Raw genomic sequence first — 27,638 nt, forward strand, 5'->3', positions numbered from 1 at the left:
GCTTCTGCACAGCCAAAGGGCGGGGTAAATTATCATAGGATGGTTTGAGTTGTAAGGGACATTAAAGCCCATCCAGTTCCACCCCTTGCCATGGTCAGGGACACCTCCCAGTGGATCAGGGGCTCCAAGCCCCGTCCAACCTGGCCTTGAACACTTCCAGGGATGGGGCAGCCACCACTGCTCTGGGCAACCTGGGCCAGGGCCTCCCCACCCTCATTGTGAAGAATTTCCTCCATATGTCTAGTCTAAATCTTCCCCTCTCCAATTTAAAGCCATTCCCCCTCGTCCCGTAGCTCCATGCCTTTGTAAAAAGTCCCTCCCCAGCTTCCTTGTAGCCCTTTTTACGTACCAGAAGGCCACTATAAGGGGTCCTCGGAGCCGTCTCTTCTCCAGGCTGAACAACCCCAACTCTCTCAGACTGTCCTCATAGCAGAGGTTCTCCAGTCCTCGGATCATCTCTGTGGCCTCCTCTGGATCTGTTCCAACAGTTTCATGTCCTTCTTATGTTGGGGATTCCAGAACTGGACACAATACTCCAAATTACACCGCTGGGCTTTCCCTCCTCATCATGCGCTTCCCTGTCCCTGCAGCAGGGTCCTTTCTGTGGACACACATCATCTGAACGGGACTTGTTTCCCTTCAGTGAGTGGGTTCATAGTGTCTCCTTTCTGTCTTTCCCTTCTCCAGAACTGATGACACCATCCAGAGGTACTACTTGAACATCACAAACCATTTCAGCTGGTCCCCGGTGGAGGTGACGCTGGGGCTGTACACCTCCCTGTGCCAATACTTCAGCGAGCAGGAGAAACGGTGGAAGACGGAAGGCATCATCCCGCTGGAGGAGACCACGCCAGACCAGGCTGTGTGCTTAACCCAGCACCTCACCGCCTTTGGGGCCAGCCTGTTCGTGCCCCCAAACTCTGTCCAGTTCATCTTTCCTGTAAGTAAAACAAAGCAGAGGCTGTGTGGCATAGCCACACCGAGCGTTGTTGTCCCTAGAGGAAAGCCTCAGGGTCCCCTTGGCCTCACGTTCGGGCTGGGCCCCAGCTGATGAGCACCCAGGAGCCTTCAGGAGCTGCAGATGGGCCCGGCTCGCAGAGGGGCTGTGTCCTCTGCTCACGAATCCTGGCTGCTGCTGCTGGACCAGACCTGTGCAGATGGCTTTGTTCGCTGTTCTGGGCACCTCCCAGCGTGTTCGCCTCTTAGGGAGATGCCAAATGTTCCTCCTGGCTGTTGCCCAGTGTTGTTTCATCCCAGTGAGCTTGCACCTTCAGCTGCTCCCTGCCTTCCAGGGGCGTTCAGGCTGTTCCTCACTGATAGGGGGACATCAGTGCAGGCGGAGAGCTCTCGGCAGCTGCTACAGCAGCTTCAGGTGGTGGCTGCAGACACTCCACGCATTCCACGGTCTCTGTTTGCACGTGGTATAATGTCTGAATGATGATCATAGCCAGGAAAGAGGCAGCACAGCTCGTGGGGAGCGGGGGCTCTTCGTGGGGAGGGAGAGTGCCTTTCAACCTCATTCTTTTCTTTTAGGCTCCAGGCCCAGGTCTCAACTACATCGTTCTGCTGACCTGTGCCGTCTGCTTCGTGACCTACTCTGTGGCTGCACTGATTGTGCACAAGCTGGACATGATCGACATCAACCGAGTGGGGGTGATTCCCTTCTGCGGGAAGAACGGAGTGTACAAATACGAGATCCTGGTGAAAACTGGCTGGGGCAGAGGATCAGGTTAGACTGTACGCTGCTCGAGCGCTAGGGTGACATCTATGTTATTCCCCTGAGGTCTCACCTCAACACATCATGCACCAAATGTTTCCCTGCAGCCCCCAGAGCTGAGTTGCCATTTTGGAGCAGACAGTCAGCCCAGGGCTTCCCTCTGCGTTCGCTGGGTGGGGTTTTGCGGTGATGGGGCACACCAAGAGCTGTGGAGAAGAGTGTGCTGCCCCACCTCTTGCTGTTGGGGTAGGGCAAGCGACTGCTGCTGGAAGAAACCACCCAGTATAGATCTCCCATCCTGCCTTCCCTGTCTGGGCCGTGGTTGCAGGAACAGCCAAGACTGCAGTGACTGTTCCTCAGTGCTGACCCTCTCCTGCAGAAGCATCCAGGTGTTGTTGGCCCTTTCAGTGGCTCATTTTGCTGTCCTCCAGCTTCCTTTGCTTTGTTCTTTGACTGTTTCCCAGCAGCACGAAGGCAGAAAGCTTTCTGAGCCAGGACTGGGTTTGTAGCTGCCAGAAACATCATCCTAGACTTGGAAGTCTCGGTAGTTGGGATATGGAAGTTGTAAGCACAAATGGAGGTGGAGTGCCACCATATCACTGCCAGAAACATGCTCCCACTGATCTTAGTGTAACCACTGGTGTCACCAGCAGCACCTTTTTCCTGAAGCCAACCCTGGCAGCTGGTAGCGGAGAGCAGCGAAAGAAAACAAGTCTCTCAACTACTTGGTGCAAAAAACATCCAGAACAAACATCTCCTCCCAGTAGGGTGTTAGCAAGGCAAGGAATGTCAGGTTCAATCCCCTCCAAAGAGGAGAACCATGAGCGTGCCAAGGTCCACGCGCCAGGCCAGTGCGAGCAACAGCCCTCCAGGCTGTGTGTAACACTGTCCCGGGGGTGTGAGAGGACTCTTGAGCACATTCCTTCCTCCCCAGTCTCCAGGTGGTTCCTCTGAAGGGCCATGGCATCTGGTATTAGGTCACCAGCAGGAGGGCAGGGCTGGGGAATAGCTCCACCTTGGGTGGACTTCCCTGAACCAGCCCCATCACCTCTGCCAGGTACCACAGCCCACGTGGGGATCGCCCTGTATGGTGTGGACAACAAAAGTGGCCACAGACACCTGGATGGAGAAAACGCCTTCCACCGCAACAGCCTGGATGTGTTTCAGATTGCAACAGAGCGGAATCTGGGCAGCATCTGGCGCATCCGCATCTGGCACGACAACAAAGGTGAGACGAGAGCGGGCGAGTGGGGCCGAGGGAGCCACCGCACATCCCGGAGCAGAGCCAGGGTCTGCTCTGCCTAGTACCTGGGCCAGGAGAGAAGTCCCAGGGCTGGCGGTCTGGACCAACCTTATTGGGAGTCCATGGTGATCCGTGGGCTTGGGGAAGATCTCTGTTTGGGGACAGAGAGTCTCCATCACAGGGAACTCTGCAGAGAGGTCCGCTGTAATCATGGACACTTACGATGCAGTGTCTGTAGGTGTCCCTACAGCTTAGAAGGTGGCCTGGCTGTGCCGAGCCTTTCTCATGGGGACTGTGCAATTGCCGCCAATGAAGAGAGTGCCACAGGGTGGCTGCTGCTGTCCCACTGCACTTGGGTGGCCCTCACATTTCTTCATCTCTTCACTTTCAGGCCTCAGCCCCTCTTGGTACCTGCAGCACGTCATAGTCCGGGACCTGCAGAGCAGCAAGAGCTACTTCTTCCTAGTGAATGACTGGCTGTCCGTCGAGAGCGAAGAGAACGATGGCTTGGTGGAGAAGGAGGTTTACGCTGCCAGTGAGTGCTCAGTGGGGCTGGGCTGGCTTGGCAGCAATGCAGCTCTTGTTTTATTGAGGAAGGGCCCAGGGCAGGAGGGTGTGGAGAGACCACAGAGCCTGCGCACTGGCTCTTCCTCGCTGCACCCATGCCTTGTGCAGCCAAGTGGGTCCTTTGTGCTAGAGGACAAGGTATGGTGAGGACCCAGCTGATCAGGAGGGACCAGGCAGATGTGGTGGGGGTACCTCCTTGAGTATCAGTCTGCACGGAGGGACTGTGGCAGGCCCGACCATGGCCTCTCTGCAGTGCCGCTGGCCCTGAGCATCTCTCTTTTTGTGCTCAGGTGAGACAGAGTTGAGGAGCTTCTCCCGGATCTTCATAGCAGAGTTGCAGCGAGGTTTCTTTGAGAAGCATGTCTGGCTGTCCATGTGGGACCGCCCACCTCGCAGCCGCTTCACCCGCGTCCAGAGAGCTACCTGCTGCTCCCTCCTCATCTTCCTTTTCCTCTGTGCCAATGCTGTGTGGTACGGTGTCGTGGGCAACGTACACCTCAGGTGAGCTGTGTCCCCTGGTGCTCTGGCCAGTCCCTTGCCTCCTCCTCGCTCCCCATTACGTAGGGCAAGACAGACCTTAGATCTGCTGGGATTAAGTTCCTTGCTCATGGCCTTGGGTCTGCCCTTCCCATTCCAAAGAATCTGGGAGCAGGACGTGGGTGATGAATGACCAAGGACATCCTGATCAGTGTTCCTCCTTACCTGGTTTTGCTTTGTCATCTGCTAGCGCAGTGCATGCTCATTTCTTTCTCTATGTGTCTGAAATGCCCGGTTTTGTCTCACTCCTTGCTTGTCTGGCAGCCCCGAGTGCTCCTGCTAACACTGATCTCTGATCTCTCTTGATTCTCTCCAGCAATGGGGCCGTTTCCAACCTCATCCCTCTGAATGTGGACACAGTGGCTGTTGGTCTGGTGTCCAGCGTGGTGGTCTACCCTCTCTACCTGGTCATTTTATTTCTCTTCAGAATGGCTCGTAGCAAGGTAATGAGGAGAAGTAGTCACAGGCGGCCCGGATGGGTGTGATGCTACCAGGTTTGCTCATCTGAGGACAGATTCCACCCTTCGTGGCACATCACTCCTCCAGCCTGTCTCTGCTGTCCCAGTGGCACCTCTGTGCTGCCCTGCACCATGGCCAGGCCCTTGTCCTTAGCAAGTCTCCGCCTCCCTCTTGAGCTGAGAGCAGCCTCTGACTTTAGAGGGGCAGATCACTGCCTGGAGCCCAACGGTGCCCAGACAGAGCCCAAAAGAGCAGGTTTTGAAAGCTGTGTAGGCTCCTTGATTTCAGTTTGCGATGGGTACCCCAGCACTGTTTAAAGGCGGGACCCTTTGCTGCGCTGGCAGGAGCTTGAGCGATGCTCGGCAAAGCATTGCTGGTGAAATGCCTGAAATGCGTGTACAAACTGAGCTGCCTGAGCAGAGCTGTGGTTAGGCAGCTGGGAAGGGATTATCTGGGGATTTAAGGACTGGTTAGGCACAATTAGCAGCCCCATTAAGAACTGCAGCTAGCTGCTCAGTGACTGATGAGCAGCAAATGTGGCTGATACTTGGTGTTCCTGTAAGCGCTCGCAGCTTTGCTGGAGGTTGCAGGCTCATGGGGCTTCCTCAGAACTTTTGCTTGAGATAGTCCAGGTGGCACTGGGCTGTGGTACACGTGGTGACAGGTGCCGGAGGTGCCTGGGAGACAATGGAGGATGTGCATGTGCCTGTTCTCAGCCCTGCTGGGCGGACTGGGATCCCCCAGCTCTGCCTGCATGGTGTGGGGCTCCCAAGAAGAGCAGGAGACTGATGGAAGCCGCTGAGCAGTGGGGCTCTGAGCCACCATAACATCAACACCTCCATCTCTCCCTTTTCTGCTCAAGCTTTCCTATCTCCTGCAGGTCTCCATCAACCACACCCTGACTCACTCAGACCAGCAGTCCTTGGAGATCGACAACTACCTGGACTCCTCAGTCCTCGACAGCTCCTTCCCCACCTTCCCCGGGCTCCGGGCAGAGGTAACCTGCTTCCGTCCCAAAAGCTGGACAAGCTGGGCTGTTTGTGTGCTCCCCTGCATGGACACACTGTCTCTCCACAGCTGGCAGTGCAAGAACTGAGGCACCCAAGTGCCTCTGGTGATGCTGGTGCTGGGGGAGAACCACCTCGCTTCTCACCTGCATCTCTGCCAGCCTCACTGAGCACAAGCCGTGCTATTGCTCTGGTTGTGAGCGTGGTTCTTCCCAGCATGCCTAGACGTTATCTCTGGAGGAACTGTGGACCCAAGACTTATAGGAGCTCAGGCTCCAGGTTTCCAGTGACCCCTCACGTTAACAACCTGCTGTTTTAACCAGGCACAAACCAGTGTTGTGTGCCTGAAATGCCTCCACTTCCTCCACAGGCCTTCTCTGAGCAAACCAAAACAGACCTGTTCTCGGAGGACTCCAAGAGGTAAGTAGGTTTCTGGGAATGGAGCAAGTAGGAGTTTAGTTTTCTGCCTTGGTAGACTGGGGTTGTGCTTCCCTTCTAGACGGGCCTACGCACTAGCACAGTTGCTTTTCTCGTACTTCTCATTCTCTACGCGTACCTGATGGCACCCACCCCTGTTTTCCCGCAGCCTGGTGCGGTGGCCATCCAGCGAGGCTCTGCTCAGCTGGCCAGACCTCCTCAGCGACCCCTCCATCATGGGCAACACCATCCAGAAGCTGAAGAGAGGCCGGGCCAGCCGCCACCTTGGACTGGAGGCCCCGCTGGCCACCGAGGAGGACAGCTTGTCGCTTGGCATTCACCAGGGACAGCCTCGCTATTTCTCTGCCTCAGGTGGGTGTGGGGGTAGCGTTGCTCTGTGCTGGGGTTCAAATTTCCCAGGGAAGGGCAAGAAGAGCAGCCCGGTCCCTTGGAACCCTGGCTTGGCTCTGGAGAAGGTGCAACAGCAGAGCCTGCTGCCATCACCACTAGCTTCAGTGTGAAGGGCAGAGGAGGAGGGTTCTGTTTTCTTAATGGGAATTTCAGTCTGGGAAAGCAGGAATCCTGATGTGGATGAGTCTGAAATGAGTGGTCACCACACGGCCAGCAGACTGGAAGCAAGGAGAGATGTGTTCCCATGGGATCTGAATGTTGCAAGCAACCAGCACTGGTTGAAAAGCCACAGTGTGTCTCCAAACCTCTGTGAGCGGCTGGAGGAGAAGAACTTGGCCTCCTATACCAGCAGTTTCCTGCCAGGCTCTGCAGCCAAGCTGGCATAGACAGGAGCTAGAAAACAGGGAAGAGGGAAATGCTGTGCCATGGAGATGGACTTCACCCTGGCCTCCTCTTCCCTATGTCCACAACTTTGGCTGAGCCTGAGCGGTGCAGATCCATCTCCCAGCGCTGGGTGCTGTGCTCCTGCCAATGCTGATTGTGCTCTCTCCCTTCCCAGATGAGGACCTGATCCGGCAGATCCTGGCAGATGGAGCTAGCGGCATCTCCCACTCTCAGGACCTCGGGCCATACATGCGGGCTGAAACGGATCTGATCTCAGGCCTGTAAGCATTCGAGGAGCGGAGTCTCCCCAGGCCAGTGCCTCCTGCCCCTTGCCCTCCCACCCAGCTCCGCAGCGGCCGGTGCTGCACCAGCCAGCACTGCTGCACCCACCCACAGGGAGCTGAGCTGCATTTTGAGACCTTGCAAATGCCTGGGACAGCCTTGTCACGAGTCACTATGTCTTTGCTGGCCATGAGTCCCATAGCTCCCACAGCTTCAGGAGGGCACTGCCACCCTTCCAGGAGCCACCTGGAATATCCCCTTAAAACCTGAAGATGTGTCTCCAGAGCTTTGTGGAGTGCTGACAAGGTGCTGGGACCTAGGTTTTCATCCTGGCACTGGCAGGAGGGAGAAGTCAAATCTCTTATCGTGCCCAGAGCAGCCTGCTCTGCAACCCTGACCACCACCCAGCTGGGCGGGCAGCTCGCAGCTGGGTACCCGGTGCAAAACAGCAGTTCAGGGGAAGGGAAAGACTTTCAGCCCTCCTGCACAAGATGCAGAGCGGTAACTCAGCGCTGGTGAGGCCACAACTCGAATCCTGGGTTCAGTTTTGGGCCCCTCACTGCAAGAAAGACATTGAGGGGCTGGGCCGTGTCCAGAGAAGAGTGACGACTCTGGTGAAAGGGCTGGGGAGCTCATCTTACGAGGAGCAGCTGAGGGAACTGGGGCTGTTTAGCCTGGAGAGGAGCAGGCTTGAGGGGAGACCTCATCACTGACTACAACTGCCTGAAAGGAGGTTGTAGTGAGGTGGGTGTTGGTCTCTTCTTCCCAAGAGGGAATGGCCTCAAGCTGTGTCAGGGGAAGTGTGGATTGGACATTAGGAAAAATCTCTTCACAGAAGGGGGTTCTCGGGCACTGGCAGAGGCTGCCCAGGGAGGTGGTGGAGTCCCCATCCCTGAAGGGGTTTAAAAGATGGGTGATAGAGGTGCTTAGGGATGGTTTAGTAGTGGACGGGGATGGTTGGACTTGATAATCTCAAAAGTCTTTTCCAGCCTAGTGATTCTGTGATTCTATGAATATCAGTGTGCCCGGGCTCACTGCTCCTGAAGGAAGTGCTGCTCACTGGTCTGGGGCTGCTGCACTGGTGTCGGCACTGGAGTTCAGTCTGCCTGGTGCCAGCCTGCTTTCTGCAGAGCTGTGGGCTCACCAGCATCTCGGCTTTGCCTTGGCAGGTCCAGTGTGTTCGGGGAGAAGGTGGAGACGGTCATGATGCAGAAGCTGAATGACAAAGGCCAGAGCCTGGCAGCTCCTCCCCGGGAAGTGAGCAGATCGGCCAAGTCGACGTGGACAGGTACCAGGGCTGGGCCAGCACCAGGGCAGGAAGGTGGGGATATGCAGGACGGCCAGAGGCACAGGCAGGTACATAGGACAGGAGTCAGGAAGGCTGTTTCTCTGCTTGGGATAGATCCGCTATTTTTTGCAAGCTTGGAGCCACAATCTCACTAAGCCCTTGTCCACCACTTGTGCTGTGAGAGTCCGTTCTGTGCACCCTGGGGAAGCTCCGCTTTCTGCTGCCTCAGTTCGACTGCTCCCTGCACGCAGCAGCTCCCTCATCCATCCTGCGGGAGAGAGGGAAAGTGTCTGCACATAACCAGAGGAAAAAGGGAGTCAAATGCCAGGGAAAGTTCAAATCAACAAACAAAGCAGAGAAGAGATGCTTCCTCCTGGCTCCAACAATGCAATGGTCAGCTGGGCTTGCAGAAGACAGGGAGTGAGGGGTCAGGGGGTGATAAGTGCCCAGGTGCCCTGCGGAGAGGCTTGGCATCAGTTCTCTTAGCATGAGCTGTTGGCTGCTCAAGGCACAGCCTGGCTGGGGCAGCCTGGAACTGGACACAGCAGCAGTCCTCTGGGGTCCCTTAAAATCCATCATTGTCTTAGTTGATAAATGAGTGTAGTGTCTTTATGCAGGCATTGATTCACATGGGTGAAAGAAGCTGTGCGAGCAAGCCCTGGGGCAGAGTTGCTTGGCCATCTGAAAGCAGCCAAAGCCACAAAGCTGTGTGGCTTTTCATATATCTGACAGGAGCACTTCCAGCCACGCTGGGCTTGCCCAGTGTCCTGGGCCTCTGAGAGAAAGCAGGGAACCTGTCCCACTGTCCAAATCAGGATCCCATCTCCTCCTGCCCACCCTGTTCTCTGCAGATGGCAGGCTCTGCTGGGGCTGTCCATGTTGCTGTGTAGCCGGAGATGGTTTGGATAATGCCTCCAAATTCACTCAGGACTAGTGGCAAGCTCCCTGCTGGGATGAGTGGCCAGCCCAGCCCTTCCTATGCCCATCAGGACCCTTTTGCAGTAACATTTATGCTTGTTTTTTTCCACTCCTTCCAGTTGCAGACCAGACATTCAGAAAGCGCTTGCTGCCACCCTGGTGCTCCTATCTGGCTCATGGTATCAGTCTCCTTCTCTTCACCACCTCCACGGGGGTCTCGGTGTGGATTGGAGTAGGCTTCTCTTCCAGTGTTGCCCTCATGTGGCTGATCTCAGGGATATTCAGCTTTCTGGCATCCTTCTTGGTCTGGGAGCCCCTGAAGGTAAGGAAACAAGCACATTTCTGTACACGGGGATGTGTTACCTGTAGTTAACACCTTCTCTAGATACTGATCTGGTCATACTGGACACTGCGTGGGTTGAATACTCTCTCCCATCTCCATGTCATAGACACATGGATTTGTTAAGGTTGGAAGAGATTTCTAAACTCATCCAGTTCAAACGTCAGCCCAACCCCACCGTACCAACTCATCATGTCCCCAAATGCCACATCTTCACAGTTTTTGAACCTCTCCAGGGATGGAGACTCCTCCGCTGCCCTGGGCAGCCTCTGCCAGGGCTTCACCACTCTGTCAGTGTAGAAATTGTTCCTGATACCCAATCTAAACCACCCCTGGCACAACTTGAGGCTGTTTGCTCTCATCCTATCCCTTGTCACTTAGGAGAAGGAAGGGAAGGACATGCCTGCCAGCACGGGGGCGGAGCTGGTGGCAATTTATTTTAGAGGTTGTCTTGCCACTCCAGGAGCGCTTTGTGGCTGTGCCTTCCTCTCTCTTGGTGCTAAAAGGGCCACAGGAGCTGCTGCCCACGGCAATCCTGGTGGCACAGCGCTCTCTACAGGCTCACGACACTGCTTGTCTCCCCAGGTTCTGCTGGAAGCCCTCTACTTCTCACTGGTTGCCAAGCGCTTGCACCCAGAGGAAGACGATACCTTGGTGGAGCATCCACTTGTTGAGCACGTTTCTGAGAAGATCAGCAAAGTCCGACCCCCACAGGGGTTTGCTCTTTTCCAGGCCAAGGAGGAGGCCAGGAAGGTTAAGCTGCTCCACAGGATGCTGAAGGTAGGCTGTCTCCTGATGCCTGTGGTGCCTAGGGCAGAGGCAGAGTGCTGGCTCCAGGGGCTGAGATACATCCTTGGTGGGTCCTCCCAGTCCATCTGTGGTCTCCTCAGCTTGAAGGTGCCCATCTCCAGTCTCTGCCTCAGTTTCCCCATCTTTAAGAGACTGGCAGTGACATGCATCTCTGTGAAGCTCTGAGATCTGAGGTGGCTAGAGAGCAGAACTGAGAGGGGGTTGGTTTGGAGCATCTGGTGTGTTTAGCTCCGCAACTCAGGTGTTTGAGGTTGAGTCTTGTGAAACACACTCCCCATCTAGGAGCAGGGGTTTCCATCTCTCTGTACCTCATTCAGCACTGATCCTCCACACTTGTGCTGGGAAATCACTGCTACTCTAACAGGGGCGAGTTATTTTTAACCAAACAATTCCCTTTTAAAGGATGGAAACCCCAAAACTACTGTAGGAGCTCCTGGAGGGAAGTTGTGCAATGCAGGTCAGCTGAAACCTATGGTGCTGGGTTGGCCCCTTTGAACTACGAGCCTGGGGTCTGGGTTTTATTTTAAGCTCCTTCCCACGTAGAAAAGAAAGAACAGCGTGCGCTGGACATCGGGAGAAAATTTTTCATGGAAAAGGTCATTGGGCACTGGAAGAGGCTGCCCAGGGAGGTGGTTGAGTCACCTCCCCTGGAGGTGTTTAAGGGACGGATGGATGAGGTGCTGAGGTGCATGGTTTAGGGATTGTTAGGAATGGTTGGACTCGATGATCCAGTGGGTCCTTTTCAAGCTAGTGATTCTATGATTCTATGATTCTGGGTCCAATGCTGCCACGTTGGGGGCAGCAGGTGGTGGAAAGCACAAATCTGTTGCAGGATGAGAAACCAACCGTGCAGTGCACGGGCGAAACGCCTTTCTGCTTTCTGCTTGCCAGAATTTCCTCATCTACATGATGTTCTTGCTGGTGATCCTGCTCACCAACTACGGAGACGCCTCCCGCAACAGCAGAGCCTTCCTCTTGCAGAGCTCCATCAAGCAGCAGCTGGGCAGCAGCGAATTCCTCCGCATCAAGAGGTAACGGCAGAGGACCTGGGGATGGGGCAGAGTGAGACAGTGTCTTGTATCAGAGAAGCTGTGCAGGGCTGCAGCGAGGAGCTGGCAGGGGCTGGATGTTTGGCTCATGCTCCACGATCCCTCCCGTAAGAGGTTCTCGACTCTGGGCAGCCCTGGTGCCCCTGTGGCACAGATGCAGCGTGACAGTGAGCGAGGCCCTTCCTGTCCCTGTGGTTCTGCTTCTCTCTTGGAAAACAGAAGAACCTGGAGGAGTTGAGAGGCTTAATTTCTTGAATTTTAATTGTTCCCTCAGTGGGAAGGGACTGTGTGAATCACAGATGTTTGGCTTTCTGTGTCTGGTGAAAAGCACACAAGTTTTGCTCTGTCTTCAAAGTTTACATCTGCAGGTTTAGTTATAAACAAGGTCATGAGAACAAAAAATAGCACCATATAAATCCAGAGTCCCTCCTGCCATGCTCTGCATGTATGGGTTAACTAGATTCAATATTCCCGCTGAGTTTCCACAAACTCTGGCAGCCCAGCCTGGCAGCAGAACCTCTGCCAGGGATTAATAGCGTCTTTGCACCCCTCTCACTGCGAACCCCTTGGTTCTGGGCACACAGACGTGGCTTGTCTGTGCCACGCAGTCACAGGGACTCGGAGTCACTGCAACAGGAATCGATTATGAGTCCAGTGATCTTGGTGGAGTTTCTGGGGTGACAGTGGTGTAAAGGGAGAGAGCAGAGCAGAATCTAGTCCTAAATATCATCTTGTTTCCACTGTGCTGCCACAGACCTGCTGGTCTTATCGTCATCCAGGTGATGGGTGGATTCAATCACATAGAAACATAGAATCGTTGAGATTGGGAAAGATAATCTCAGCTCATCCAGTCCAGCCGTCAGCCCAACCCCATCATAGCTGCTAAACTATGTCCTGAAGCACCACATCTACGTGTTTTTTGAACCCCTCCAGGGATGGAGACTCCCCACTGCCCTGGGCAGCCTCTGCCAGGGCTTCACCACTCTGTCAGTAAGGACATTTCTCCTAATATCCAATCTATACCTCCCTGGTGAAGCTTGGGGCCATTTCCTCTTGTCCTATTACTTGTTGCTTGGCAGCAGAGACCAGCACCCACCTCGCTACAACCTCCTTCAGGGACTGCAGAGAGTGATAAAGTCACCCCTCAGCCTCCTCTTCTCCAGACTAAACCCCACCAGGTCCTTCAGCCGTTCCTCATCACCTTTAGGTCTTACATGTCACGTAACCATTACCCTGCCCCGAGCCCGGCAGTGGCTGGAAGCGCTGCCTCTGCCTGCTGGCCAGGTGCCCAGGAGCAGAGCAGCCCAGGATCGCTCTGCATAACTCTCTACCCCCTCCAGGTGAAACGGGAATGGTCACAGCTGAGGTGTGCAGAGACTGCCCTGGCAGAGCATCCCCCGAGCTCTGCCTCACACCTCTTCCCCGTTACAGGTCTGATCAGTTCTGGGTTTGGATGTCGCATGTCTTCCTCCCGTACCTCTACAACAACCGGTTGGGCCAGGAGAGCTACAGCACCACGCTGGGTACCGCCCGGCTGCGCCAGCTCCGGCTGCAGGACGGTAGGTGGGCCAGAGCCTGTGGCTCTGCTCTCACTGTGTGGCTGGTGACATTCCCAGAGGGGTGGCGTGGCCAAGGGCTGGATGCAGCAAAGCAGAGGTTACAGAGGCAGGTTTTTCCTTGTATATTGGTGTGCTGTTTCTGCTCCTGCAGAGGTGAACTCGATCATGGGCATTTACACTAAAAAGAGAGGTTCATCTGGTTTCTGGAGTTGTGACAGAGGGCGTGGAGGTGGAGGGTTCTTGGGAAGAAGGGAGAAGCTTAATGTGGAGGCTGAGCTGTGTGCCCAGCACTGTTTGGCTGCGCTGTGGGCTGACTATGTTGGTCTCATTCCAGCTGAGTGCCAGCGCAGCGCCCAGGATGTCCTCCAGAGCGTAGGCATGGCTGCTGGACGGAGCTGCACTGACCTGCACAGCTTTTCAACCGCTGACTACGCAGCTGGCTGGGAAAGGGCAGCGGTCAATGCGACGGCTGCATGGTCCTACTCACCGCCCGACCTGACGGGGTAAGGAGCTGCCCCTCCTGCACCCCTGCCGCAGCTGCCAGAGCCATCGTGGCTTTGGAGGTGATTCCCAGGTGGTTCCCAGCCCTCGCCTCATCAAGACCAACTGCAGCCCCTGCGCCTGCAAAGCGATCGTGAACACGGGAATGCCTAAGGCCTTCCCTGAACACATCCACACTGGCACTGTGGATGGTGGGAGGCATGGAGGGAGCTGCTCCGGCTTCCCTGCATGTCACCTCAGCTGCCTGAGTGACAGTGTGGTGCTGTTCTCGAGGGCAGAGGGTTCAGCTTTGCAGCTTCAAGGGCAAACAAGGTGTGGAAAGACATAACCCAGCTGCTCACAGAGGCCACAGAGCAGCACTGGCTTTCTGGTAAAGTGGGTTGAGGGAGATTGGCCTTTGCCAGCACACTGGCCATAAAATCACTTGTTGGTTTGGTTTCTGCTCTGGTTTGTTTCTGGATGCGTCTTCATTGAAGTCTGGGGCAGCGCAGGGCGTGGGGCTGTTTTGGGGCTGGGAACACAGAGGCGGATGAGTGCACGTCTGTGATTTGTCTTGTGAAATCCATAAGGAGGCAGCTGTCGCCCAGGGACGTGCAGGGTCTGCAGCTGCACCCTCGCTTCTGGCCTGCATCCCCATGGCCACCCTGTCCTTCAGCTCTCACCCCATGGCTCCTCTTCCTTGGCAGGGTCTGGTACTGGGGTTACATCTCGTTCTACGACAGCAGCGGTTATGTCCAGGAGCTGGGGGCTTCGCTAGAGGAAAGCAGGGCTCAGCTGAATTTCCTGCAGCAGCACAGCTGGATCGACAACATGTGAGTGTGGCAGGGGCAGAGGAAAGGGTGCGTTGTCACTGAGGTTTTAAGGGGTGCTGCCGCAGTGTCACAGGGATCTGCGAGTCTGCGAAGCTATGACACCAAAGCCTGGAGCTCTCCCAGTGCCCTGAGCTGCTCTTCTCCGTCCACAGGAGCCGGGCAGTCTTTGTGGAGCTGATGCAGTATAACCCCAGCGTGGACCTTCACGCTGCCATCACCCTCCAGCTGGAGTTCCTGGGCACCGGCCAGGCTGTCGCTGCCGTCACCATCAGCCCTTTCCCGCTGCTGCGGCTCAGCGGGGGCGTCACGCTGCAGCTCCTCATGATGGTCAGTGGCTTTGTGCCCCTCTGCCTCCTCCTCCCTGTCCGTCACTGCATAGAGGGCTCTGGGGACCCCTCCCCTAGACAGCGCCCAGGAGACATCCCTGGCACCACTGAAGGGAAGGAGATTCCTCCTGTCTGGCAGCATTCATTAGTCTTGTCTCAGCGTTTTTGCTTCCTCAGACTCAAACCTATCACTGTGGAAACTTGAGGCCTTTGTTCTGTCCTCAGTGGGGACATCAGCCAGTTCAGTGTCCCCGGGGCCCCTGCCTGGGCCAGGGCTGAGTGAGCGGAGCCCTCTTCCCTGGGCACGGGCAGAGGCTGCCCAGGGCAGTGGGGAGTCTCCATCCCTGGAGGGGTTCAAAGAACGTGTGGCCCTGGCACATGGGAACAGGGTTTGGTTGGCACGATAGGGCTGCGCTGACAGTTGGACTGGATAAGCTGAGGTCTTTTCCAGCCTTAGGGATTCTGATTCTATGACGTGGTTTGGGAGCCTCGCTGCTCGGGCAGGAGGGAGCGTGGCACTGGGTCAGCCAGAAGGCCGTGGAAGGGCTTGGGCTGTGCTCCAGGCTGGCCAAACTCCACCTGGGCTTTTGCTGTCCTGGGGTGCTGCAGGGTCTCCTGACGCACTGCAGTAGTCAGCTGTCTTCTCCTTCCCTGGTAACATCTCCATTCCTCCCCCAGGTCTTCCTGATGATGTTTGTGGTATACTTCGTGGTGTCCGAGTCACTGTCCATCAAGAAGGAAGGCAGAGCCTACTTCACCCTGTGGGGACACTACAGCCAGTGGGTCTTCATCCTTCTCACCACCTGCACGGTGGTGGTGCACCTCAGCCAGGCCACGCTCGCTGACCAGCAGTGGCTCAAGTACCTCAACAACCGCAAGGGCTTCACCAACTTCTACCAGGTGGCCTTTCTCAACATGGTCTTCAGCACCTTGGCTGCGTCCCTCCTCTTCCTCCTGACTGTGCAGGTATGGAGAGGGCTGGGTGGGAGCAGGGATGTGTGCTTAGATCCTCCTGTGCCAGCGTATTGTCCATGGACAGTTCCACGGCACGGGTAGCAAAGGAATAAATGCGAGTGCAAGACTGTGGTCCTGCTGTGCCAGGCGCAGATCATGGAACCGTGGGATGGTTTGGGTGGGAAGGAACCTGAAACCTATCGAGTTCCACCCCCTGCCATGAGCAGGAACACCTCCCACTGGATCCAGTTGCTCCAAGCCCCATCCAGCCTGCCCTTGAACATCTCCACGGATGGGGCAGCCACCAAGTCTCTGGGCAACCTTTCCACCCACACAGGAGAACATTTCTCCCTAAGATCTCGTCTCAATCTCCCCTCATTCAGCCTAAAACTGTTCCCCTTGTCCTGCCCCTGCACCCTCTGATCAAGACCCCCTCCCCAGCTTTCCTGCAGGCAAATGCAATGAGGCTGCCCCCACATCCAAAGTGGGATTCCTCAGACTTGTAGAGATATTTGAAAGACCCTCAAGACCCTCAGAAGAAATGTGTTAGACGGGGGGAGAGATGGAGGCTGGGTTTTGAAGGCAGGGGGAAGCCCTGTTCCGTGGCAGATGGTGACCACAACTGCATTAAAGGAATGCAGAGAGGCTGAGCACTCGACATGCATAACGAGACAAGGTGTGAGGTGTCAGAGCTCTGCAGTGCCCTGGAGCTTTGGGATGGGAGGGAGCAGAACCCACACACACAGGCTGTGAGGCAGCAGTGAAGCAGTTAAGGGCCAGCTCTGTATCCTGAGCCTGTGGACTGAGTCTGTGGTTCAGTCCATCTGCAGGACCCACCTGGTCTCCTGTTTTGTGTTTCCTATTCCATATGTGGTCCGAGAGCAGACTGGACCGAAAGGTCTGTTCCTCTGCTGGGCTGCCAGGCTCCGCCGCGGCACGCTGGGCTGGAAGAATCTCACAGCCATCACTGCGAGGGTCCCGTGCTGTAACACCACCTCCTTTCTTGCTTCTAGGCTGCCCAGCAGCTGCGCTTTGTCCGGCAGTGGTCCGTCTTCGGGAAGACCTTCCAAAAGTCCATGAAGGAGCTGACCGCTGCAGCGCTGGCATTCGCCATCCTCATCCTGGCCTACGCTCAGCTCGGCTTCCTGGTAATTCCCTGCTGTCCTCACCTCATCTTGCAGAGCAGCTCCTTGTCAGTGAGGGTTGCCTGAGGTGTGTTGTCCCTCGTCCCTCTCCACACCACGACTGTGAGCGAAGCCCAGCGCCTCCAGGTGCTCTTGGCCACCACGGTCCAGGCGGGTTCAGACGGGGGCTGTGTCTGTGTTCTTTCCCTGTCACGGGCTGCTCCTGAGAGCTTTCTAAGATGGAACAGCAAGCACTGGGCGGAGAGGAACACTCTGCCGCTGTCTTCTTCTCATTACCTCTTCAATGTTCCCTTCACAGCTCTTCTCCTCCTCCTCGGAGTCCTTCCGCAGCGTTGGCAGCAGCCTCCTGCTGCTCTTTGCCATGCTGCGGGGCAGCGTCAACCTCCGTCCCTCCCTGCCCGAGTCCTCCAGCCTCAGCTACCTGTTCTGTACCAGCTACATCGTCCTGGAGGCGTGGATTGTGCTGCGGCTCTTCGCCGCTGTGCTTATCCACAGCTACCGGGAAATGCACTTGGAGCTGTACCGCCCCGCCTTCGAGCCCCAGGACTACGAGATGGTGGAGCTCTTCCTGCGCAGGCTGAAAATGTGGATGGGCTTCAGCAAAGCCAAGGAGGTGGGTGCACCCCGGGAGACTCTGTGGACAGGGGTAGTGGCAGGCAAGAACCTGCAGACTTGGCTGGGGTAGCTGTGTCCACCATCCTTAACCTTCCTTTGGCTCTGGCTGCTCCCCGCTGCTGGGGAAGGTTCCTCGGGCAGGCGAGGGCATTCCTGGAGGCCCAAGAGGTGCATGACACCTCTTGACTGATACGCTGTAGGGGCATCTGCTGCCACTTCTGGGTCCCACGGCTCCATGTGGTTTTAGCTGGGATCTAGTGCCCAGGTCTGCACTGTGGCCTTGGCCTCCAGGAATGGCTGGGAGCAGCGGTGGGGCTGTTTGGAGCTGGACATGGTGCCACAGACCTGCATTGCCACGAGCCAGCTTCTGAAATCGCTCTGTCTCCGGCTCCCCTCTTCTCTTCCAGTTCCGGCACAAGGTGAGATTCGAAGGGATGGAGCCGCTGCCGTCCCGAGACTCCAGTGACTCCAAGTCGTTCCGGGGTCCCACTCCCAGCGCCGCCTCCGACAGCTCCAGGGCCTCCACCTCCTCCAGCCAGCTGGACGGGCTGAGCCTCGTGCTGAGCACCCGCGACAGCCTGGAAGTGGATGCTGACATCCAGCGCCTCCTTACCCTCTTCGAGATGCTGCTTGCTCAATTTGACCGTGTCAACCAGGTGACGGAGGATGTGTACCGCATCGAGCACCAGCTGGAGGGCTCCCAGAGCCGCCGCTCCCGGAGGAGGTGCAGCCGGACGCCAGAGGATGTCCTGAGCAGGTACTGTGCGGGCAGCACAGAGCAGGAGCCCTCGCCTGAGTTCTCCGACACGGACCCGCAGCCCCCACGGGACACCCCACTGCCTCCCAACTCTCCGGCTGCCCCGCTGGGCAGTAGGGGCTCCGTGCCCAGCCGGCTGCTCCGTGCCAGCAGAGGCCTCAGTGTGGCAGCTTCTGTGCTGCCCCCACACAAACCCTATGCCACTGTGGCTCCAGTGGTGAAGAAGAAAAGGCCCCTGCGGGCAAAGAACCGGGTGCACCCCACTGTCAAATAGCAGTGCACCCGATATCCGATAGCAGCCGGCGTGCTGGGCATCACCGGGAGCAATGCCCTCAGAGGGAAGCAGCTTATGAAGGGCGGGCTGTGCCCGCCGTGCAGACCTGGAGCTTCAGGAGCTGCCGCTTCTGAATGCTCCTGCCATGGCGGCTGTGCCTGCCGGGATCACGGAGCTGCTGCCTGCAAAGCAGGTGCCACAGCTGCTGTCCTCCAGGGCCCTGGTTGTCTGCATCAGATGCACCGAGCTCCCGGTGCCTGGCCATCCGTGTTGGATATGCCGAGTTCTGTGGCCCTGGCTGTCCTTGTTGGATGTGCTGCTCCCTGGCCTTGGCCATTTGTGTCGCGTCTGCCGAGCTCCCTGTGCCCGGCCGGCCGTGTCGGATGTGCTGAGCTCCACATTGTGGTTTCCAGTGTTAAGGGTTGGGCTTATTCCCTGGGGACGGCTCAGTGTGCGGAGAATCACCGTTAGGGTCAGGCAGGGTTGGAGTTCTCGTTACCCTCTGCAAAGGGTCTGCGTACGGCGAGCGGCACAGGGACACTTTATGGGACTAGCACGGGGTGACCGGCACCCAGCTCGCCTCCCTTCCCCGCTGGCTGTGCCGGAGGAAAGGGGGGACAGGAGAGCCCCAGGTCTTGAAGGTTTGAGCAGAATCTTGGATTTTTTTTGTGACCAGACACACTGTGGAGGAAAGGTGCAGGTTTCGAGGAGATATTTAACCCGTCCTTTTTTAAGCATAAATATCTATAGATAGAGCTAAATGATATCTACGCTCCAATCAGTTAATTTCCAGTATTGGCTACTTTTATCCTCCAGAAATTGGTACTATTATTATTATTTGTATTTAAGGAAATCCCATATTTAATACACCTGACGTTGCGAGCTGCCAGCCCTGCGGCGCGGAGGGGACGCAGAGCAGCAGCGCCGAGGGCCGCGCGAGCCTGGGGCTGTGCCGGTGTCTCCGAGCGTGGGGTCCACGGCGCTGGCTTCGCTGCGGTTCCCCCGTCCCCGCTGGCTGCTTGGCTTTTCTACTCCAAGGAATGTATGGACATCCGTATATGTATTGTGGTTTACTTGTTCGTATGTACTGCCCAGCACTTTAAACAGCGCTTTCCTCGGCTAACGGCGACACGTGCGCTCTAACAAGAACGGGATAATATAGCACAAAAGCAGTATTTTTTTTTGTTTATATCATAAATGAACTGAGCCTGCGCTGACACAGAGAACGCGGCCCCACGCTGAGGCAGCCGGGATCTCCTGGGCTCGTCCTGCCAAGCAGCACCAAGGCCGTGGGAAAGGGAGGTAAAGGGATGCTCCTGAAGGAGCTTTTGGGGTCCCTCCTGCAGCTCCCTGGGACTCGCTGGGCGACAGCTGGGCTGTGCGCACCGTGCCTGCGCCATGGGGTGAAGTCTCCGCAGGGCCCGCGTTCTCTGTGCCAGCGCCGGTTCACGTTATGTATAGTGTACGTAATTTATATGGGTTTGTGTTTTTAAATGTATATATTTTTGTATGTTTGCTATATTTTCATAGCATCGGTACCGTGTTTGAAGCGTGTAGATAGGAGACAGAACACTATTGTCAGAGTTATTTAAAGGATGTATTAAGTGCTTCTTCCTGGGGATGCCCGGTGTATATAACGTGTGAGGTGGCTGTGTGCGTGCGGTGCGTGTGTCCTCCTCCCATCCCCGCAGGTGGAACAGAGCAGCACAGGGGCTGGGAACGTGTTCCAGACCCTGCTCCACACTATGGAAATGCAAGAGGCGTGGAGGGAAGCCGGCAGGCAGTGCTGCAGGTGCCCAGGTTCGGCTGCTCCTTGCCCCAACGCTGGTGGCCCTGGCTGGGTCCACTCCTGGCAGGGGGGACACCTCTTCTCAGACACCTCCCTTACTGCTCCCATCCCCTCCAGCCAGCTCTGAATACTTCTGCCACACTTTGGAAGCAGGTTTAATTCCAGCTGCCCGCATGCTTCCTTGGCTCCAGGTGCCTGCCCGTGTCCGGTAGCGGTGTGGAGGATGCAGGACACAGGGTGCCCTTGGAAGCGACTTTAGGACTGGTGTGAGTTACGTGGCGTATAGGAAAGAAAGGCTGCAGCAGGACGTGGGCACGAGGAAAGAAGCTCAACCGTCGGTTGAGGTGAGCTGGTGGTTGTCATCATAGAGGGAGCGGGATGAGCAGATGGCACAGAGGGAAGGAGAGCATAGAGAGCAGAAAACCAATGCTGGCAACCACAGAACTTCTGGAAGGGGAAGGAAAGGCAGGTAGAGAGGAGCTGACAGATGTGCCAAGAGTGCAGGAGCAGGAGTTGGAGAATTCCAGCGGGGTGGCAGTGAGTGCCGGGAGCAGGAGGAAGCAGCAGTGAGGGCCGCAGAGCCCGGGTGAGGCCAGGGATGGGGCTCAGGGCCAGGTCAAGTGCAGGAGGGAGTTGTTTTTCCCTTACAACAGCTCTCAGCTTCAGACCTGCACCAGAGCAACCACTTTGGAAGTCGCCCCAAGGCCGTGTCCTCTCCCTGCTGCAGCCGTCCCTGAGGGCCCTGCGGGAAATCAGTGAGGAAAGTGAACCAAGCAGGTCTTGGAAGTCTCTTGAATCTTCAAGAGCCAGAAACCCCAGCTGGGATCTCAGCTCCCAGCGTGCAGGTGCTCGGTTCAGAGATGGTATCAGGAACAAAGTGCAGGATGGAGACGAGGCAAGAGGCAGGGGCCAGCTGGGACGTGGCTGCTCCGAGCAGCCCTCCGTAAGCTCACAGAATGAGGATGCAGCAGGAGCTCTGTTCCCAGTGGCTGTTCATTATCAAGCTCGCTCTGTGTGTGTGAGTGTGAGGGGATGCGTGTGACTTACCGAGTGCTGCTTCTAATGAAAGAGGAGCAGTAACAGGATCAGACAACCGCCCAACTTCTGTCCTTCACTCCAAGTATGGAGAGCAGCTCTGGAACCCACAGTTGTTTCTTGAGAAGCCAAACACCTCTGCGAGGGCCCATGTGCACGGTGGGCATCGCTGACAGCTTTCCAGCACTCCGAGGTCTCAGCCTAGCGTTGATTTGTACAAACCCCGGCCACAAACTCCTTTGCTGTTGCCACTGAGGCACCACGTGGCCTGCGCTTTGCTGCAGCCGGAGGTGCTGCTCACTGAGCTCCAGTCTCGACAGCACTGACCTTGCCTCGCAGCCCGAGCAGTGAACGCTCCTGAATGTACATTTCTGTGCCTGTAGTCACCCAGAGATGGTTTCTTATTTATTGTCTTCAGTCTCACAAAGATGCAACACAATCGAGCTGCTTAAATAAAACCCCCATCCGCTAGGGTGAAAGGGAAAGGGAGGGACTTAATGGAAGTGCTGTTGTTAATGAAGAACAGACGATTGTGACCAGCGTGCCAACCGTTACTGGCGGGTCAGCACTTCTCTGCAAACAAAACTATTGTATTTTATAATTGTGGGGATGTTTCCTAAAAAATGACAAGGTCAAATAAAAGATGACTGCTGCGACCTGGCTGTGGTGATTCGGTTCCGCTTGCTCCAGCGCGGGCACAGGGAAAGCAGCGTGAGCCAGAGCCATTGTTGCCATCCTCTGTTGCTGTGACCGGAATCTTAATTACGGGCCGATACCAGCCCTGTACAGGGCCAGCTCAGGGCTGTCATTAACCCCATCAGAACAGCAGAGCCTGCGCTCAGCAGAAAGAAGCCCCAGCCAAGGCCAAGTGCGACCCAGGGCTTGCTCAGCCCAGCCACCACCAGCCAGGCACCCACAAGGGGCAACAAGCCGCTCCGGCTTCCCGGCGGGGGGAAATGCGGGCAGAGCCCCCACCGCAGCCTGGAGCTGCACCAGCTCGAGCCTCCCCTGTGCAGGGATGGGTCACAGCAGGCATCACACCCTTCCATCAGTTGGTTATTGAAAGGGGAGGGATGAGGATGGGAAAACGGCAAGCTGAAAGGAGGGAGGAACTGACAGGGTTCAAATCCTCCCCCACCAGCACCCACTGACCATACCAGTTTTATTTCCTTTACAACTCAAACACTCACACCACAACACACACTTATAGCTTCCAAACAGCCCCACACAAGCCAGCAGCTTCACTTCTGCCCCTCACCTGTCCCTTCACAGTTTCTGTGCAGACTGCACTGACCTTTCATCCCCACTGCCCTTATCCGTGACCAAAAGCCACGCTTCCCCTTCACTGACAAAGCAGGTTAAGGACTCACAGTATAGTCCAGCGTACAAGGTTTCACCCCATTCAGAAGTGTAGTGTGTGACAACCATCTCACCACAAGATGGGCTGCAAAATCCTGTTCTGCCTGTGTGGGCATGTGCTGAAAGCACTCCCTGTTCCCTGCTCCAGCTGCCACAGTCCCAGGAGGAGAGGCTGACTCCAGGCTGTAGCACAGCAGGCAGAGCTCACCCAGAGGCATCAACAGTCTTTCCCAAAAGGATTTACCGGGTGCAAGGAGAAGGACAAGCATTATCCCTAGCGTGGCTGCAGCCAGGCCTGACCTCTGGCACAACCCTTGCTGTCAGCTCAGTGACTGCTCACCATGAGCCTCGCGGCCCAGTTTGCTGCCATCCCACTGCTCTGATCAGCAGCACCCGTCTCCCTGTTCCCTTCCTCCTGGCAGCAACACCGTTCCTGCTGGAGGAGGAAGGGGTTGCTGCCACCTCAGAACGGAGATGAATCGTCACCAGCTGAAGCAGCTCGTGCGGATGTGACTCGAGGTGCCAAATTAACTCAGCTGGCGCTGGCAGCAGACCAGGCCTGGGAGTCCAAGTTCAAGTGCCCAGAGGCATCGAGGCCTGGAGAGGAGCTGGGATTCCAGAGTGCTTAGAAAGAGGGACTGGATTTTCCATGTTTCCTATTTCCTTCCCCATAAAGTCCTCACAATTCCCACACCTTCCAGCTCTATGATGAAGTGCATATCGCGTCTCCTCCCACCAGACACCGGTGTCGAAGAAGCCTAAGGAAAGAGTCTGCAATAATGTTCCCATCGGAGACAGAAGCCTTGGAACAGTTCAAACCAAACAAAGAACACAGAGGGTTGGTCCTCTCGGCAAATCTTCTGGGGCTACAGTGTCCTCCTCAGACAGGAGAGGCAGGCTGAGAGAGGGGAACAGCCAAGCCAAGTCCACAAGCAGCAGAGCCACAGTGCGCCTGCCGAGCCCGGCTCCTCCTCGTCCATGGTCTGAACAGGGTCAGCACGCAGGCAAAAGGCTCTGGCTGCCTCCCAGCACAGCCGCTCCGACCCACTGGGATCTACACAAACTCCGTGAAGTCGTCCACCGAGGAGATCAGCCGCTTCCGTTGCCCGGTCTCATAGGTGGGTGGAGGGTCCTGAGGGATCTGCGGAGGGGGCTTTGCTGGAGCAGACGGATGCATCTGCAGGGGAAGGCCAGGAGTCTGGTACTGGGTTTCTTCACGTAGCTGAAAGCCAAACGAGAACAGCTGAGCTCCATTCTCCCTGGAACTCCTTCCCTCTCCATTCGGGCAAGACAGCTTTTCCCACCACCCTAGCACCGTGTCCAGATATTGGGGTCCCCAAACCCCTTGCCATCAGGGAGCGGTTTGGAAGCTCTTAAGTCCAGGCCTACATCCCTATACTTTTCATTCCCACAAGAGCTGGATTCTAACCTTCAGATACATCCTCCTCCTCTTACTCAGCAGGTTTTGATGGCTGATTTCATGTCCCTCACTTGTAGCAAGATTCCAAGGCAGAGCCCCATTCTAACCACCGAGGATGGACATCTTACGTACCCGATGCCTCAACCTCTTGATGTGACGCAGCCTCGCGATCCATTTGGAGGGGTAGGTGTCAGTAGGGTTCGACCGACTATGATGAACCTGGGAAGCCATCTAATTTGGGAAGGGTGGGGAGACGTGGGGAAAAGGAGAAGGCACATTAACATGAGCACAACAAGACAATTAACAAATCGCTTCGGTACAGCATGACAGCGGCTGAAATACAGCTACAAGTTAAAATTGTTCACGTGCTAACATTGATTTAAAGGTTGACAGCAATAACTGAAGCAGAAAACTTATTTGCTTTAGCAAGCTGGTCTTGTTTCCTCAGAAGCTTGTGATGCACCAAAATGCCAGCTAAAAGAGAAGGTCTTGGGGAGCTGAGAGGTACTCACATTCGCGTGCAGGGCCATCTGACGGGCTACGAATGGCAGGTTCTTGTCAGAGATGATCTTAGCGACACTCGTGTCCACCAGACCCTCCATGTCTTCATTTTAAATGTAGGAGGAAAAAAAAACCTCTCTTGTAAGAGAGTTAAGAACCAGGAAAGAGGTGCCAGCAGCTGAAGGGACAAGTGAAATAAACCTGGGGAATTGTACCACAGAACCTCAGAAGGTCCTATCGTGCCCTTGTGGCTGCAATGGTTGCACTGCAACTGAGCACCTCTGGCTCTCAAATTCCAGCTGCTCTGTAGAGGTTTGGGCCGAGCCTGCTGGGCTCTTTACCACACATCATGGCGCAAAACACCCCTGAAGTATCCCCTGGGTAAGGGGACAGCAAAGGTCCCTGCAGATCCCTGCACCAGCAATGCCAAATTCACAGAGAGCCATGATCAGCTCCCAAGGACCAGGTCCTACGGTGCTGGGAAGAACAGCAGAGGCCAAAGGCACAGGGACCTCCACCCCATATACCCTGCGACATTCCCAATCAATTGTCAGAGGGACGGGCTGTACTCTGCTGGCTCTTTGTGCTAAGCTTGGAGACAGCACGAGAAGCACAACAGGAAGGTCTCTCTTATCTTGGGGAAGATATACGGACAGGACATATCCAGACAGACCTGGGCAGCAAACTGGCGTCAGAGAGTTTCTCCCAGAAGGTTTTACTTTTGAAACACAAACCCACTGCAAAGTTATTGCCACAGAGAGGCTGAGAGCAAAGGCTGGAGGGGCTCCTACCTTTCCGACACTGCAGCGTTACCAAGTTACAGTCATAGTCAAGTGGTGTGATGATAATGTGCACAAAATTGAACTGACCCTATGGGAAACAATAAAAGAGTCATGGACATCGTAGTGGCAGCTGTTGCAACTCCTGTGGATGCCATGAGCTGACACACATGAACCCACCAAGGGAAATAACCTCCATTCACAATCACAATGCTGTTTGCTAAGATAACACACGTCAGACTGAGGCTTATGAACAGCCACGTGCCTGTTGATAACACACCCATGAGTCAATCCTGTACCTTTATCGTTCCTAGTTTGAAGTCTTCCCCAGAATCATTGTAAACAATAGAGACAAAGTCATTCCCAAGATGCCTTTTCTTATCGCAGCGATATTTATCCAAATCCTTTGTGGGCATCAGGGTAGCAATATGGAAAATGGCTGAGGAGGAAACAGAAAAGCTTTTAGGCCTGGGTCACCGGTGATGCCAGAAGCAATGGCCACAGGCGGACTTTACCACAATGATAAAAAAGTAAGTTGTGCTCCCTCAAAAGGTTTGTCTCCACTTGCAAGAGCTGAATCCAGGCCCTTGCGACTCCTCCGGGGTGCCTGGAGCACAGAGAAGAGCCTCGGGAAGCTCTGCTCTCGCTAGATTTTAGGTTCTGCACTGCAGAGTCTCCTCTAGCACCAGCTCAGCAAAGGGAACCATGGGCTCTCTGCAAACAAAACCTGGCAAAGACCCAGATCAATCTGTAATGGTTTGGGCTATTCTGAAAGCAAGGTGGGTGACTTTTTTTGCCCTTAAATAAGGCAGGTAGATCTTTACAGATCACAGAGTAGTTTGGGTGGGAACGGACCTTCAAAGACCATCCACCAGTCCAACCCCCCTATGCAACCCCCTCCAGCCAAGCAGCACACCAGCATCGGTCTCAATTAAAAAGCAGTCCATAAGACTTCCTTTTTACATTACCAGTACCAGGTTAGCTTCTTGGCAACGATAAGACCCTGTTTCATTTCACACTGGTTTTCTTACTGCCACAAACCACTCCCAGCCGTGCTGAAGGCTCCTTACCTTGCATAATGTCATCATGCCAGCAGTAGGTGAACTGTCCATCCTCCCCACATACATCCAGTCCACCAAGGTAAATCTTATCTGGCTGACAGTCTTTGAGCTCAATGAGCTTCCCCAGCCCCGTCAGGAACTCCGTGTAGCGATAGGATCCATGTTCATTTGACAGAATAGCGATTTCATTGTTGCTCTAGTCAATAAGAATGTGGGAATCCCACAATGAATGCTACAAGCACGAGAGATTTGGTTTTCACTCTCCTAGAAGGGCTTCACATGGCACTGATTTATAGTGCAAGCAATTAAGGAACAGCAAGGAGCAGGACAAAGCTCACGGCTGGAACAGGGGTGCCTGGAAGGACTATCACACACACAACTCACCTGGCCCTCCCCGACGTAGAGCACCGCAATCTTGTGTGTGTCGTAAGAAGGAATCTGGTCCAGGAGCTGCACCGATCTTTCAAATGTCTACGATCAAAACATTGGTGACATCTTCACAAACCTGCCTCTATGTAACCACCACCCCCCATCCCTGAACCCCGCTGGGGAGAGGGGAATGCAATGTAATTGCAGATTCCTGACCTCCACTAGGGTCTGCCTCGGTAAACGCTGCCCTGCTCTGTTCCACAATAGCACAGAGCATCATCAGCCCAGGGTACGGAACAGAGCTATAGGGTGTCTGTCACCACACCTTCTGGGGATTATACTTCGGATGAGATTAACCCAGCAAAGCACACAGGTTGGAGCCACTTGCCATAACAAGTTAATCTGTATCTTCATTTCAGCTCCATGAAAAGTTATCATGTCTCCTGCTCTGAAGAGCACTTCCAGCACAGGGCATCACCTCATCTCACCCAAGCTCCCTGCCCCAGCACCAGAACCCAAAGCCAGGGAAGGACCATCAGCCAGAGGTCTGCGGTTCTCAGCTCACAGAACCTCATTCCAGCACAGCTTTTCCAGGAATTTTATAACTGGTTTCTCAAATGACCACCAAAAGGGTTTTGGCCGCTCTAGCAGCATGGAGGTTGACAGGTTTGCCCAGTGACATTCTGTCAGTGTCGCCCAATGCTCGGTCTTCATCCTGCACTCCTCCAGCCAGCAAAAACCCAAAGCAGAAATCATCCTGACTCCTGGCTGGCATTCTGTAACAGCACCAGCACAACCTCCCGATATCTCCAATTCAATCCAGAGCCATAAGTTGGGAGCCACCAGGATTGGGGAATGGACAATCTCCCACCTGCAGCGCTGTTGGTAGGAACCACCTTTAACCACTGGAGCTGGACACCCATTGCCATCATTTTTGTGCAAAACATTAATGA

At 55.4% G+C, this 27,638-nt stretch overlaps 2 protein-coding genes across 8 annotated transcripts in view; one reads left to right on the forward strand and one right to left on the reverse strand.

Moving 5' to 3' along the window:
* PKD1 (polycystin 1, transient receptor potential channel interacting) overlaps positions 1 to 20,895 on the forward strand; it is a 91,793-nt gene extending 70,898 nt beyond the window's left edge. The window contains exons 25-46 of the mRNA XM_054080711.1: positions 688 to 940; positions 1,534 to 1,729; positions 2,775 to 2,945; positions 3,352 to 3,495; positions 3,818 to 4,028; positions 4,381 to 4,507; positions 5,404 to 5,520; positions 5,901 to 5,950; positions 6,117 to 6,319; positions 6,918 to 7,023; positions 8,194 to 8,312; positions 9,350 to 9,552; positions 10,156 to 10,350; positions 11,272 to 11,411; positions 12,861 to 12,988; positions 13,323 to 13,491; positions 14,176 to 14,301; positions 14,454 to 14,628; positions 15,306 to 15,593; positions 16,595 to 16,729; positions 17,025 to 17,339; positions 17,749 to 20,895. Of these exons, the coding sequence (XP_053936686.1) occupies positions 688 to 940; positions 1,534 to 1,729; positions 2,775 to 2,945; positions 3,352 to 3,495; positions 3,818 to 4,028; positions 4,381 to 4,507; positions 5,404 to 5,520; positions 5,901 to 5,950; positions 6,117 to 6,319; positions 6,918 to 7,023; positions 8,194 to 8,312; positions 9,350 to 9,552; positions 10,156 to 10,350; positions 11,272 to 11,411; positions 12,861 to 12,988; positions 13,323 to 13,491; positions 14,176 to 14,301; positions 14,454 to 14,628; positions 15,306 to 15,593; positions 16,595 to 16,729; positions 17,025 to 17,339; positions 17,749 to 18,372 (4,195 nt within the window). The 3' untranslated portion in view covers positions 18,373 to 20,895. The remainder of the gene's footprint in view (positions 1 to 687; positions 941 to 1,533; positions 1,730 to 2,774; positions 2,946 to 3,351; positions 3,496 to 3,817; positions 4,029 to 4,380; positions 4,508 to 5,403; positions 5,521 to 5,900; positions 5,951 to 6,116; positions 6,320 to 6,917; positions 7,024 to 8,193; positions 8,313 to 9,349; positions 9,553 to 10,155; positions 10,351 to 11,271; positions 11,412 to 12,860; positions 12,989 to 13,322; positions 13,492 to 14,175; positions 14,302 to 14,453; positions 14,629 to 15,305; positions 15,594 to 16,594; positions 16,730 to 17,024; positions 17,340 to 17,748) is intronic.
* A 9-nt stretch (positions 20,896 to 20,904) lies between these two features.
* The window catches only part of TSC2 (TSC complex subunit 2), a 35,733-nt gene continuing 28,999 nt past the window's right edge, over positions 20,905 to 27,638 (reverse strand). For all 7 annotated transcript variants that reach the window (XM_054080705.1, XM_054080704.1, XM_054080703.1 and 4 more), the window contains 7 exons: positions 26,701 to 26,787; positions 26,326 to 26,512; positions 25,555 to 25,694; positions 25,268 to 25,346; positions 24,488 to 24,579; positions 24,108 to 24,206; positions 20,905 to 23,777 (listed from right to left, as the gene is read on the reverse strand). In XM_054080705.1, the coding sequence (XP_053936680.1) occupies positions 23,610 to 23,777; positions 24,108 to 24,206; positions 24,488 to 24,579; positions 25,268 to 25,346; positions 25,555 to 25,694; positions 26,326 to 26,512; positions 26,701 to 26,787 (852 nt within the window). In that variant the 3' untranslated portion in view covers positions 20,905 to 23,609. The remainder of the gene's footprint in view (positions 23,778 to 24,107; positions 24,207 to 24,487; positions 24,580 to 25,267; positions 25,347 to 25,554; positions 25,695 to 26,325; positions 26,513 to 26,700; positions 26,788 to 27,638) is intronic.

Source organism: Cuculus canorus, chromosome 15 (genome assembly GCF_017976375.1).
Source record: "Cuculus canorus isolate bCucCan1 chromosome 15, bCucCan1.pri, whole genome shotgun sequence".
NCBI classification, from domain to species: domain Eukaryota; kingdom Metazoa; phylum Chordata; class Aves; order Cuculiformes; family Cuculidae; genus Cuculus; species Cuculus canorus.